Raw genomic sequence first — 13,823 nt, 5'->3', positions numbered from 1 at the left:
ATCACTTGGTTATATATGTGTGGGTCTATTTCTGTTCTCTGTTCTGCTCCTTTAATTTCTAAGTCTATCTTTACATTAATGCCACATTGCCTTGATTACTGTAACTCTATAGTAAATCTTGAAATCAAGTAGTATAAATTCTCCGACTTAGTTCTGCTTTTTCAAAAATTATTTTGGCCATTCTAGATCTTTCACATTTCTATATAATTTTAGAATTCACTTGTCAATTTATACAGAAAAGAATGCTGGAAATTTGAATGGAATTACATAGACACTATAGAGGATTGACATCTTAAGGCTCTTAAGTCTTCTAATCCATGAACATGATATGTCTCTCCATTTATTTAGATCTTCAATTTCTGAAAAGTATTTTTGTAATTTTTATTATACAGGTCTTACAAATATTTTATTAAATTTAGTCTTAAAAATTTGGGGTTTTTATGCTACTGTAAACAGCATTATTTAATTTTATTATCCAACTGTTCATTACTAGTAAATAGAAATGAAATTAATCTTCTTATATTGACCTTGTATTCTGCAACTTTGCTTAAGTTACTTAGTTTTATTAACTTTCTTAAAGATTCCTTAGAATTCTCTAGATAAACCATAACATTGTCTGTAAATGGAGATAGTTTTTCATGTTCCTTTTCAATCTGGATGTGTTTTATTTCTTTTTCTTGCCTATTGAATGGGATAGAATATCAGTATATTTTTTAATAAAAGTGATGAGAACATTCTTGCCATATTTCCAATATTAGGAGAAATGTTACAGTCTTTCACCATTAAGTTTCTTAAGAATACACTTTATCAAATTGAGAAAGTATCCTTCTCTTCCTAGTTGGGTGAGAGGTTTTTGTTATGAATGGGTTGAATTTTGTCAAAAGCCTCTTCTCCATTTATTGACATGGTTTTTCATTTTTTGCTCTTCAGTGCGGTGAATTCTGTTGATTCATTTTTGAATTTCAAACCAACCTTGCATTCCTGGGGAATACTCTACTTTGTCATGATGTGTTATCTTTCTTATATATTGTGGATTCGATTTACTAATGTTGTGTGTGTGTGTTTCCCATTTGTGAGAATTAGTGGTTTGTACTTTTTTTGCAGTATCTTTGCTTGATTTTGGTATTGGGATAATGCTGGCCTCATAAAATGAGTTGTGAAGTATTCCCTCCTCTATTTTTGGAGTTTGTGTAGAATTGTTATTATAGCATTTTCTATCTTTTTACTTTTAACTTATCTGACTATTTAAAGGACATCGCCTGCAGATAACATAAAGTTAGATCTCTCTCTCTTTTTTTAATCCAGTCTGATAATCTCTACTTTCTAATGGGGGTATTTAGACCATTTCCATTTAACATAATTATCAGTTTGGTGGAGTCTACTGCATTCCTACTTCTTTTCTATTTGTTTCATTTGAAAGTTCTTTCTTCCTTTTTTCCTCATTCCTTCCTTCTTTTGAGTTGAGTTTTGTTTTTAGGATTCCATATTCCAATATTGATGACTTAGCTATATCTCTCATTTTTCTTAGTGGTTGCTCTATGTTTGCAATATAAGTTTTTAACCTATCACAGCCTATCTTCAAATAACATTACACTATTTCATAAACCTTAGAACAGTATTCTTCCATTTCTCCTACTGTCCTATGTATTATTGTTGCCATGCCTTTTATGTCTACATATGTTATATACATATTACAGTGTTGTTATTTTACTTTAAACAGTCAATATAAATTAAATAAATTGTGAGAATAAAAGCTTTATATATTTATACACAGATTTACCATTTCTGTCACTTTTCTTTCTTTCTTTTTTTGGAGGGGGGGAAGATTTGCCCTGAGCTAACATCTATTGCCAGTCTTCTTCCCTCTCTTTTTTTGCCCCCCCCCCCCAAAACTCCAGTACATAGTTGTATATTCTAGTTGTAGGTCCTTCTAGTTCTTCTGTGTGAACCACCACCACAGCATGGCTACCGACAGATGAGTAGCGTGGTCCCACACCTGGGAACCGAACCAGGGCCACCAAAGCAGAATGTGTTGAGCTTTAACCACTAGGCCATCAAGGCTGGCTCTGCTTCTTTTTGTAGATTGAAGTTTCCATCTTCTATCCTTTTTGCCTGAAAAACTTTAACAATTCCTGTAATATAGGTCAGCACACAATGAATAGTCACAGTTTTTTGCTTATCTGGAAAAGTCTTTATTTCACCTTTTTTGAAAAGTGTTTTCACTGGTATAGAATTCTAAGTTGAATTTTCTATATACTTTAATGAGTACGCACTTTTAATGACGTTGCATTGTCATATACCTTGCATTGCTTCCAATGAAACCATTCTTGCCTTTGTTCCCTCAATTGAAATGTGTCCTTTTTCTTCTTTCTGCTTTTAAAATTGTCTCTTTGAAAATTCTTTGTGTTTTTCCTGCTTGGAGTCATTGAGCTTCCTTAAACTATGGAATTATACTTTTAATTAAATTTATAAGATTTTGACCATTATTTCTTCAAATAGTCTTTCTGCTCCCACCTCTGTCCTCTTCTTTGACTCCAGTTGCAAGTATGTTTGACTGCTTGATATTGTGACACAAGTCACTGACGTTCTGTTCATTTTTTTCCCCCAGTCTTTTTTTATCCTGTGCTTCATTTTAGGTAGTTTCCATTGCTATGCCTTTAAGTGTACTGTTCTTCTGGAGGATGTCTAATCTTCTATCCAGTGAATTTTTCATTTTAGATATTGTACTCTAGTTCTGTTTGGGTTTTATATATACAGATATGTCTTCTGTTTCTCTTTTCATTAAGTTCATATTTTCCTTTTAAAGCTTTGAACATGTTAGTAATAACTGTTTTAAAATTGTTGCTTACTAATTTTATCATCTTTATCATTCATGGGCCTCTTTCTGTTGACTAATTTTCCAACTAGTTATGGACTACAATTTGCTTATTCCTTGTATACCTAGTAATTTTTTAGCAAACACCGAACATTATGAATGTTACATTGTTAGATATTTGGACTTTGTTGTCTTTCTTGAAAGACTGTTAAAATCTGTTGTGACAGGTCCTTAAGTTACTTGCTCATGGGGTCAGTCCTTCTGTGGCTTGACTTTACTCTTTGTTATGTAGGTCTCTAGACCACACAGCAGACCACACTCTACTGGGCTTTATTCCAGCAATAATTCAACCCTCCTGCCACTAGGCATTACCCTGCTAAGATCTTTACTGATTGTCCCAACTGTTGGAAGAAGGGGATTGGTGACCTTGAATTTTCACAGAATTTCATTAATGCTTATTAAAAGAAAATTTCTAGGGAATAGTAGCTCCTTTAATGAATGGTACTTTTGTTCTTCATTTCTGTTATACCCCTGAATGCCTAAGAATCTGTTTTTAGTTCTGTCTGTATTTACAGTCAGCTTCTCTTCCCACAAGAATTACAGTGACAATCAGTATGTGACATATTTGTGGCAGGAAAAATTTGGATAATTATGGAATTCATAGAAGTAGAATTTGGATGTATTTGCAGGGCTCTTATTTCAGAGATCTGCTAAAGGTTGAAAGCTTCTTTAGAACCATATTTAAGGTTTTAAATGTATCTCATCTCTGTGGTTATGAAGCCTTCTGGGTGAATAGGGCTGTCCAATATTTTCAGCCTCCTTGTATTTGATTTATTAAATTGTCATTGTTAAGTTAAGGTCAAGCAGTAAAAATTTACTCTTTGAAGGTGTGCTTTCTTAAAATGAACTTTGTTGTTTCTTTACACTCCCCACAAAGGAAATACCAAATCTCTTTAAAAAGTGAGAGGGTTGATGTGACATCCTGTATTTTCTCTATTTTAAGCCCTAGTATTTTAAGCACATCAAAAGGGATAACTTTCCCTTTTTTGTAAATGGCCGAATTTCAGAGGTGTTAAATGATGGACAGTATTTGGAACAGGAAGCCAGGAGCAAACACTTAAAGACAGAGAAACCCAGATGTGTTCAGACATGTGTATGCAGTGGGGGAGTTAGAACTAGGCAGGTAAGAGAGTAGTGATGGGAAAGGTATTCAGGACTTTAGACGTACTTCCAGGACCAGCGCTGGGACCCTGTTCTGGAATGTTAACATTACTGGTTAACATTTAACCGGTAAATGTTCTGGGGTTTTTTCTATAAATCTAGCTGCTGTGAGAATATACTAAAATATAATTTCCAAATTTTTGAAGAATCCTCCCACAGAGTTCAAATTCTGTTAGTAAAGAGTGTGTGGTTTTATTCCTTTTGAACTGGCTATTTTCTGCTGGTTGTTTGGTGTTGCTTTTTTCCCCCAAGTACATCAGTTATTTGAGATCTGATCTCTTTTAAGCAGCACTAAATAATTTGATGAGGAGGAAATAAAAAATTTTTCTAAATTCATTTTAAACTTTAAAAACATAGTTATATTCACTAAGCAGTATGTTTTTAGATAAGGTACAATTAGAATTCCTGGTATTCTTTTTACTATAGAAGTTCTCATATTAAAGAAACCCAGAAAAAGACTAACTATGGTACAGGGATATATTAATAACAATAAGAGGAGAAATGATCTTGGCTAATGTTTCTTTGGTTATCCTACCTTTGCAGAACTAATTTACCGATTTTTCTCTGTGGCCTAGTAAATTGACAAATAGTAGATTCATTTACGTGGAGTGTCCTCTTTAGATGTCTGTTCCAATGAGGATCTCCCTGAAGTTGAGCTGGTGAGTCTGCTAGAAGAACAGCTACCCCAGTATAAGCTGCGAGTGGACTCTCTCTTCCTGTATGAAAATCAAGACTGGACTCAGTCCCCACGCCAGCAGCAGCATGCGTCTGATGCCCTCTCTCCAGTCCTTGCTGAAGAGACTTTCCGCTATATGAGTGAGTATTTTTTACCCCTTTAGAGTTTGTCCATTTAAATAAACGTCATGAGTATCTTGGTGTTGACTTTTAAAACATTTGTCATCCCTAGCCATGGTTCGGTGTGTACTGACTTGAACTCGAACTGATTTAACAAACAACATGAAGAGATGATTCTAATTGTGATGTGTCTGATGCTGAAGTGTCATTCTTACGGCTGAGTGTCCGGTTATAAGCATACTCAGATGTTTCAATTTCTCCCATCTTTTACTTGATACTTTCCTCAGACTGAGTAGAAAAATGAACTTTAAAAAAAAAGTAGTGAAATTATTTAAAAATTTAGTATCCCTTTATATCTCTCAACATTTATTATCCTAATAGTTTTCAATCCAAAGCCATCAGCTCTTTGACTCTTACCTTCCCTATTAAACACAGTCATAGGAACTGTGTCACTCATTAGGAAGCATATTTCTTGGCTAGCTAAGTAGTTTTAATAATGCCAAGGAGAAATAAGTGCACACTATGTAGCAATCTTCATTATTTACTTAAGGATTCATAGAGAATATGTCAGTGAAAGGCTAAGCCAGATTCATCCTGAAAATAAGTCTGTTTTACGCCAAGCTCTTAGAAATGACGAAGTTAAATAGAACACTTTTTAAACTTTGGAGTTTAAAGTATGGAGATTTTTTTGCTTTTGGCCTCATTCCAAAAGTCTGCTTTCAGGCTGAGCTTACTTTTTTTCTTCATTCAATCTAAAAATGTTAGAATATATAATAAAAGTCTGTAAGTTCAACGTTGATGTGTTTGTGAAATTCTTTTCATTTGCATTAGATATGAGATTGCGTCAGAACCTAGACATTTCCCAGTCAGTGCTTCAGAGTTTTTAAACATTGTAGCTGGATAATGATTGTTGTGAAATACTCATTTTCGTAGTAATCGTTAACTCACTTTTGATAGCAGTTTCTTAGGACCAGGTTACTTACTGCTCAGAAAAAAAATTGTAAATATTGTTTAAATTTGAATTAGAATATCAGAAAACTCAAACTGTGTTTCTGTCCTCAATAATTCTTTTAAGTAGCTGAATATTAAATTAAGTCTCAAGGTTTTTCTTAATTTTCTAGTTTGGGAAGTTCCTTGCTTGAGATTTTCTGGGAAATGCTTTTTAGAAGGAATGCTATTTTTGATTTTCATTTCCTTTTGTTCCATGAGTTTTTAGCTTTGTGAGAAGAAAATTTCAAACTGAAATTTCATCAGGATAAATTTGGTTTGTCATTATTTTGATAAAGTAGCACGGAAAGTACTCCTTAGGTTACTTATTCTTTGTTCTATAGGCCACTGAGGGGTGGAACTGTAGCTAGAAAAGTGTCTTAGATCATGATTTAAGGGAGTTACTTTTAGGCTGACTTTTAAATAAAAAGACTGGAAAATAAAAGAAGCAAATTCAAAAGTACTGGGTTTTCAGGACTTTATGCAAAACAAATCATAATGTTTAAGGGAGCAATTTAAAACTTGAGATACCAGGATGATACAGATCCATACTTGCAGGTTCTAGGAAACCATCCTATTCCTTTAGTCTAATGATGCTATTTCCACTACAGCAATTTGAAAATGGAACTATGTATGATATACCTAAGATCATGAAGCAAACATGCTAGGATTGTAGTTGGTCCATTATACTTTATCTTTGTACTGTACTTTAATTTCACTGTTACTTTAAAGGTATCTATTCTTTGGGTTAACAGTTCACACAAATATAAATAAATTTCATTGTGAATTTGCATCTTATGAATGTAAAAGATAAGTGATTTACTTTATTTAGCAAATTGACTAAGGTTTTAAAAAGCAAGATACAAAACATTCTCTTACCCTTTCCCACAGTTTTCTATCCCCTTGAGAGTTGTAGATTTGTGGTTTTGACTAATTATTCTGTACTCCAGTAAGCCGTCCTCGGGTGCACTCCCTGGTGCTGCTTCAACCCCTTCTTACATGCTGGTAGACACTCATGCTCATTAAAATGAATTTAACAACTAATCAAAAGAAGTGGCACTTTCTCTTCAATAACATAAAGGAATTGAAAGAGCTGGGAGAAAACAGTAAATTTGGAGGGAAGCATGGGCAGGCTCTGGACTGGGAACTTCTCTCACGTAGTGAAAGGATACTGATTGTTCTCTGAAGCCCCCACCAAACCAGAAAGAGATGGTTTGCCTTTAAAATAGAACACGTGAGAGCACTGAGTAGGTCCAAAAAAAAATAATTCCATCCTAGTCCCTTCCATACACACACAAAGTTTAAGATACTCAAAGAATGTTTTGCATGCAGAACAGGTCGCTCCAGGGTTTTCTTAATTTTATTAAGAATGAGACCCAGAGTGAGCGGTGGGGTGAGCAGTGCAGTCAGAGCACACTGTGACAGTACCGTTCCTTCATTTAAAGGCTAAAAATAGAAACCTGATCTTCCTTTCAGGATATTTTGGGGGACGGGGGGTAAGGAATCACCTATACCACTTCCTAATGTGTAAGAAAAAGAAGAGGGAAGTGATTGGTTATATCAGTTTTATTTAAGGCATCAACATCATCTGGGAGCTTGTTAGAGATGCAGATTCTCGGGCCCCCCCCCAGATCTTCAGAATCAGAAACTCGGGGGGTAAGGCACAGCAGTCTGTGTTTTAACAGGTCCTCCTAGTAGTACTGATTACACTCAGATTTGCAACCCACTGATCCAAAGTTTTGTCAACCAAAGCTAAATGGTCATTTCATGGGGACATTAATTAGAGAACTTAGGGAATTGGGGAGAGTGTACAATTTTGCAGAGAAATACAGTTGTAGTAATTATTACTTCTGCTTGGTAGTTATGCTTTTCCTCAAGCTCTGCCCTCAAAAATCACTGAATTGGCAGGAAAGGAAATATAACTGATCGTGTTCAGGAGTATTACCTGTAGTCAGGTCACAGAGGTAAGCAGACTGAGAATTCCTTAGATCAGCCCTCTCAACCAACTCCACAAAAGAATTGAGGCATCTGCCCTAGGACGCCTGTTGTATACTGGATGACCTTATCGCCTATGTATCATGTACTAGCTAAGTATTATCTTTGGGAAAATTAACATAATTGTCACCCACTCATTACCTACATGTAGGGCTTAATTCTCCCCTGGAAGCCTGTTGAGAAAGGCTGCCCTAGATGGTATGTATCATCAGCCTCCTTCTTTTTGTTCTGTCTCGGTTCCGTTGAAGGCGGTTTTTGATATTGCAGAGATCTCTGTATCATAGCCACAAGAGCTGCCGTCACTTCTTTCGGGTTAAAACCTCAAGACCTATCTGTAGTTGTCAGGAGCTGTTGCATCTCTTACTATGCCGTGTGGGCAGTGCTTGTGTTTTGTTTCTTTTGTTGTTGTTTTGGCTTTGTTTTTTGGTGTAGGAGGGTTGGAGAGTGATGAAAGATTAGAAGTCTTTTTAAAATTGAGTAATTGTAGTAAAAATTCTGGATCTAGAAAAGGGATGTATGAGAGAACTATCAAGTATCATCTCATATAAATGACAAAGATATCAAAATGGATTAACATTGGCATTTCCCATCCTGAAAAAATATGAGATTGGGGTAGTTGATGTGAGCTTATGCAGAATTAGAACATAAAGTAAGAATTAGTAAAGTGCTTATGTATATTAGGCCCCCCTTATTTTTTCAGAAAGATTAGAGTCTCCAAATATTACACTAAAAATGTTGAACGTTAATTAACAACCTTCTGAAACCAAGTTGCAAATTGTTCTTTAAAAATGTTTATCTATATGTCAATTATATCACAATAAAAAATTTTTTTAAAGTTCATCATCTCCCTGGTGTATAAATTTCTTTTTAGAGAGTTAGGGAAGTTCATGTCTGGAAGCAAAACACAGAGCATTGCTAATTTCTGCACAATTTAACGTTTTTATTTTAACAGGTGAGAACCAAAGGGAAAATATGATTGGATAAGATAGATTATAATAAAGTCAGCCTGCTTGGCCATCTCTGCATTCTTGGTTACAGAATTACAGGGAAGAATTAGTCTATGGCTTTCGAAGCATTTAATCAACAATGTCTAAATGCCAAGAGAACATTTAAGAGCTTTGCCCCGAGTGCTTTTGGAGTCATCCCAAGCAACATATCTTCTCAGGAGTGTGGTGACAAGGAAGAGGAGACAAAACTCATTAGGCTGCAGAGAGGAATCCCTTGTGTTCCAGCGTACTTTGTGACCGACTGATTCAGTTGAGCAACTCTGCAGTTGAGGTGGCCCAGCCTTTGCGGCTTGGTAGTTTATAGACTGTTTTGTGTAAAACATAAGAATTTGAGAATTCTGGTTGCATTATCTAACTTCTTTGCCATAATAATATATATTTAAGCTTTTTCTTTTTTTGGAGAGGAAGATTCCCCCTGAGTAACATCTGTTCCCAATCTTCTTCTTTTTTTGCTTGAGGAAGATTAGCCCTAAGCTAACATCTGTGCCAGTCTTCCTCTACTTTGTATGTGGGATGCCTCCACAGCATGGCTGATGAGCAGAGCAGATCTGTACCTGGGATCCAAACCTGCAAACCCCCAGGCCACTGAAGCAGAGCACGCAGAACTTTAACCACTTGGCCAGCCCCATCAGTCATGTGTTGTTTAATGATGGGAATACATTCTGAGAAATGCATTGTTAGTTGATTTCATCATTGTGTGAACATCATGGAGTGTACTTATGCGAACCTAGATAGTACAGCCTACTACACACGTAGGCTATATGGTACTCATCTTATGGGACCACCATCGTATATGTGGTCCATTGTTGACTGACACATCATTATGTGGCACATGACTGTATTGAGGCCAGAAGTAGAAGAGGCCATATCTACCTTATTTTTTAATCCTTTGTACCTCTATGCTATCAAGTTAAATTGTGAAGATGCCTTAGGCCCAAAAGCCTATTTCTCTTGTCCCCGTGGTTAAATTATGGAGCCAGTTTCTCTACTTGTAAATATAAATTCTTTTGGAGTAAGAATGTTTCTTTCTGGTTTTTTGGGTTGTTTTTGTTTTACTTATATTCGCTTTAAAACTTTTTTAGCTATCTCCTAATACCATCAACCCAGCACTTTTTTACTTTGAACTAGGAATAAGACTATCATTAATAATTAATCCCTAAGTAATTCCCAGATTCATTTTAAGCGTGATGCTAGGAAGAAAAAAGCTCAGATAAAAAGCAAAATGTCTAACAGTGTCTTTCAGACACCCTCAAGTGTTAAGATGGGGCTGAGGAGCTACAAATGACTCTAATCATAGTATCTACTGCCAACTCAGAGGATTATTTACAGAAAATTTAAAATCAGGGCTGTTTCAGGGGCTGGCCCCGTGGCCGAGTGGTTAAGTTCGCGTGCTCCGCTGCAGGCAGCCCAGTGTTTCGTTAGTTCGAGTCCTGGGCGCGGACATGGCACTGCTCATCGGACCACGCTGAGGCGGCGTCCCACATGCCACAACTGGAAGAACCCACAACGAAGAATACACAACTATGTACCGGGGGGCTTTGGGGAGAAAAAGGAAAAAATAAAATCTTTAAAAAAAAAAAAAAAAAATCAGGGCTGTTTCATACATACCAGTTGTGTCTAAAGAGGAATGCCTGTAAACAGTTGATACTTAGCAGTTTACTGAATACTGCTCAGTAGATTATCATATTTGAGCCTCCTAATGACCTTGTAAGATGAGTGTTATCACCTCTCTATTATAAATATGGCCCTTTTGAGAGTCAGATTCCATATTTATAATATGGAGGTGATAACACTCCACTTTTCAGCTTTTCTGCTCCAAAGTCTCTGTTTTTTCTTCAAGACAAAATAGTTATAAAATCAGTCTAAGTCAAACATAAATCTGTATCATGAAATGTACTCCAAAGTCAAAAGATGCCTCTTTTTGTTATACATCATTAACTTAAAAAGATATTGCTTATTGTGACTGTGGAATCTTTGGGGTCATATTTATCCTCTTTGGAGCTAAATTATCCAGGTACATTGGCGGTTCCTGAGTTTATGAAGTGCAGAAATACTGGGCTTGAATTATGCAAGTAATGGTTTAGTTGTCCCTGAGTACCTGCAGGAGATTGGTTCCAGGACTCCCTGAGGATACCAAAATCTGAGGATGCTCAAGTCGTTTTTACTATAAAATGGTGTACATTGTACAGCAACTACAGTCGGCCCTGCATATCCACGGGTTTCACATTCACAGGTTCAACCAACTGTATAGTATACAATTTATTTTATAGCAAAGGCCTATATATGATGAAGATTACCACAAAGATAAAGGGGTTTTAATTAAAACCTTAGCTTAATTTTAGCTTAATTAAGCTAAAAAAGATCATGGTTTATAACAGAGCTACAAAAAGTCCTACAAGTCCTTTTCTTTGTTTACTGATACTAGCTCACATGGTAGGCGATTGTAGATGTTCAAGACTGTCACAATGGAATTCTAATTGAATTCCTTTGTAAGAGCATAACCTCTCACTAACTCGTCCCTCAGAAAATTTAATTTAGATTAGGATATAAACCAACTGGTGAGTCAATCCGTTCTTCAGGCCCACATTCTCTAGTGTGAGTGGGCTAAAGTTCTAATCTTCCTGAGGGAGGAGGAGATAGCCAGGAGGTGACTTCCTTGTGATCATTTGATATTTTCTTAGTTCAGCGTATGATGTACATTTTGTTTGCAATAATTGGTCTATTTCCTGAGTGTCTAATACATGAAACATTTCTTTTCTGTTTTCACGTATATTTTTTTCTCCTGAATGGTTTTTTGTAAAACTCTAAGTTTGTTGTCATTATCTTTCAATTCTTATGAATATTTAAAATTTTCTGTTATTTTTTAATCCTATAAACACTTGATTTAACTTCCTTAGTTCTAGGCACAGACAGGGTGGAGCAGATGACCAAAACTTACAATGACATCGACATGGTTACACATCTCCTGGCAGAGGTAGGAATATATCTTTTCTTTCTTAAGTACAAAAAGCTAAAACTGGAAGATCATTTAGAATCTATCAAATTTGCACATCAAATGAAAAATGATGATGTCTTTGCTCTGTGTTATTTTGTATAAGGTTGTTAGAACTGAACAACTGACATACCACTGGCATTCCAAAGTAGAATGGTTCCTGAAGTTTATTGTTATGAAGTTGTAGAAAGTTGAATTTTTTGTTGTTACAGTGGTGCTGGCTGGCTTCCCTGTCCTAGAAAAGCAATCTTTAAAAAAATTTTTTTCTTAATAAATCCTTGCTGTTACTCACTCACCCTGGAGCAGAGCTGCCCATCCAAGAAGGAGCTCCATTGCAAATCAACACCAGCAGTTTGGAGCATCTTCTCTTTTTTACTTTCAGTTTGGGCTGTTATTTGAGCTCACTTTGTCCATGACATTTTTCGTATGTATAGTGTATCTCTATTACTGGGCAGTCTTAGAGGTCTCTACTTACACTTCAGATTCATTTGATCTTACCATCTTTCTCTTTGAAGTACGCTTCTCTCCTCTCCCTGCGTCTCAGATTGATTTTGTGTATGCCACTTATCCTATATTGAAAATGAGATAAGTGGGCCTGGAAAATTTGGAGATAACCCATCCATCTGTTTTCATGTGCTATGGAGTAAAAAGATAGAAGCTTAATTTTGTTTGTAGTGATTAATGTAAGTGGAACTCATACTCGCATATAAGACAGCTGCATGTGTATTGACAGTTCTCCATTTTATGGAATACAGTCCTCACTACCACCATGTAGGTGGGTTTCCTGTGCCCTTGCTAAGTATCACCATCTGCCCAGAAAGAATAATTCTTGCCTTGTTTGGCTTTTCTATAGGCCTCCCTGCATCATTACCACTGACTTCTTAGTTAGAGGCTCCCCTCTTCTCTGTACTCTAAACAGAACCCTGTAGGCTCACAACTTCAGTCTGTTATCCCCTATTTTATTTCACATCATCATTCTTGCACCAATTGGCAATAGGGCTCTTGATGATGCTTTCCTGTAAGCCTCTGGCTCTGAATGCGTATAAGCTATTTCCTAATTGGAACTGTTTTCAGCATACCTGCTGTATTATTACCACGCTTGATAGACAAATGCATTCAACAAATATTTGTTGGGCTTTTACTGTGTGCCAGGCACTGTCCTCATTTTTAAAGACTATATTGATTTTCTAATTCTCTAAAGTTGTGAGTTTAAAGGTTGGGTTGCTGTGTCCTAATTAACAGGATGATCAGTAAATCTCACTAGATATGGAGAAAAGAAATGCCCTCTTGGATTTATAAGTATGGTGGTCATTCATTTGACCAACATATGTTAAACACGACTTGTGTCCCAGGCCCTGTGTTTGTTTGTTGAATCTGGGCATTAAAATGGAACTCGATACTTTCTAGGATGTTGCTTTTGAGTTTAGCAAAATTGACTGCGAAATTTCTAAACTACCATTTAATTTTGTTTGTACTTCAAAAGATGTATTTTGTATTTTAACAGAGGGATCGCGATCTGGAGCTAGCTGCTCGAATTGGACAAGCTCTCTTAAAGCGGAACCATGTCTTGTCCGAACAGAATGAAGCCCTGGAGGAGCAATTGGGACAAGCCTTTGATCAAGTAAGTCTTTGATCAAGTATTTGCAGCATGAAGTAATTAGGTCTAGGGCACTGGAGAAATTTGTTTTCCTGGGTAGCCCCGAAGTGATGACAATAGTTAGGTAAAATAAGACCAGTACACGTTGACTTTGTTGGCAACTATTGAACTAACCAGAGAAATAAAATGTTGTGTACAGAGGAGTGCTTATGTGATTCCACCTTACTCAATATAAAAGCCCGTATTCGGTACCTACAACACTTGTGCCACCCTGCTTAGATTCCACACTTTATCCTCACCCCTTTGTGTAGACTTCGTGTGTAATCTTAAGTTTATTTTTAAAAAATGTATACCCAAACGATAGATAGCCAAATGAAGTACCTTTATGCAGAAATGCAAACAAAAGGAGAAAAG

The 13,823-nt window shown here is 36.2% G+C and overlaps 1 protein-coding gene across 2 annotated transcripts in view; it reads left to right on the top strand.

Annotated features, from left to right (window-relative positions):
• TRAK2 (trafficking kinesin protein 2) overlaps positions 1-13,823 on the top strand; it is a 61,779-nt gene that overhangs the window by 27,039 nt on the left and 20,917 nt on the right. For both annotated transcript variants that reach the window (XM_046658332.1, XM_046658334.1), the window contains exons 4-6: positions 4,658-4,852; positions 11,718-11,794; positions 13,317-13,433. In XM_046658332.1, the coding sequence (XP_046514288.1) occupies positions 4,658-4,852; positions 11,718-11,794; positions 13,317-13,433 (389 nt within the window). The remainder of the gene's footprint in view (positions 1-4,657; positions 4,853-11,717; positions 11,795-13,316; positions 13,434-13,823) is intronic.

This window comes from Equus quagga, chromosome 4, assembly GCF_021613505.1.
Source record: "Equus quagga isolate Etosha38 chromosome 4, UCLA_HA_Equagga_1.0, whole genome shotgun sequence".
Classification (NCBI taxonomy): Eukaryota; Metazoa; Chordata; class Mammalia; order Perissodactyla; family Equidae; genus Equus; species Equus quagga.
This window is presented reverse-complemented; position numbering and strand designations above follow the sequence as displayed.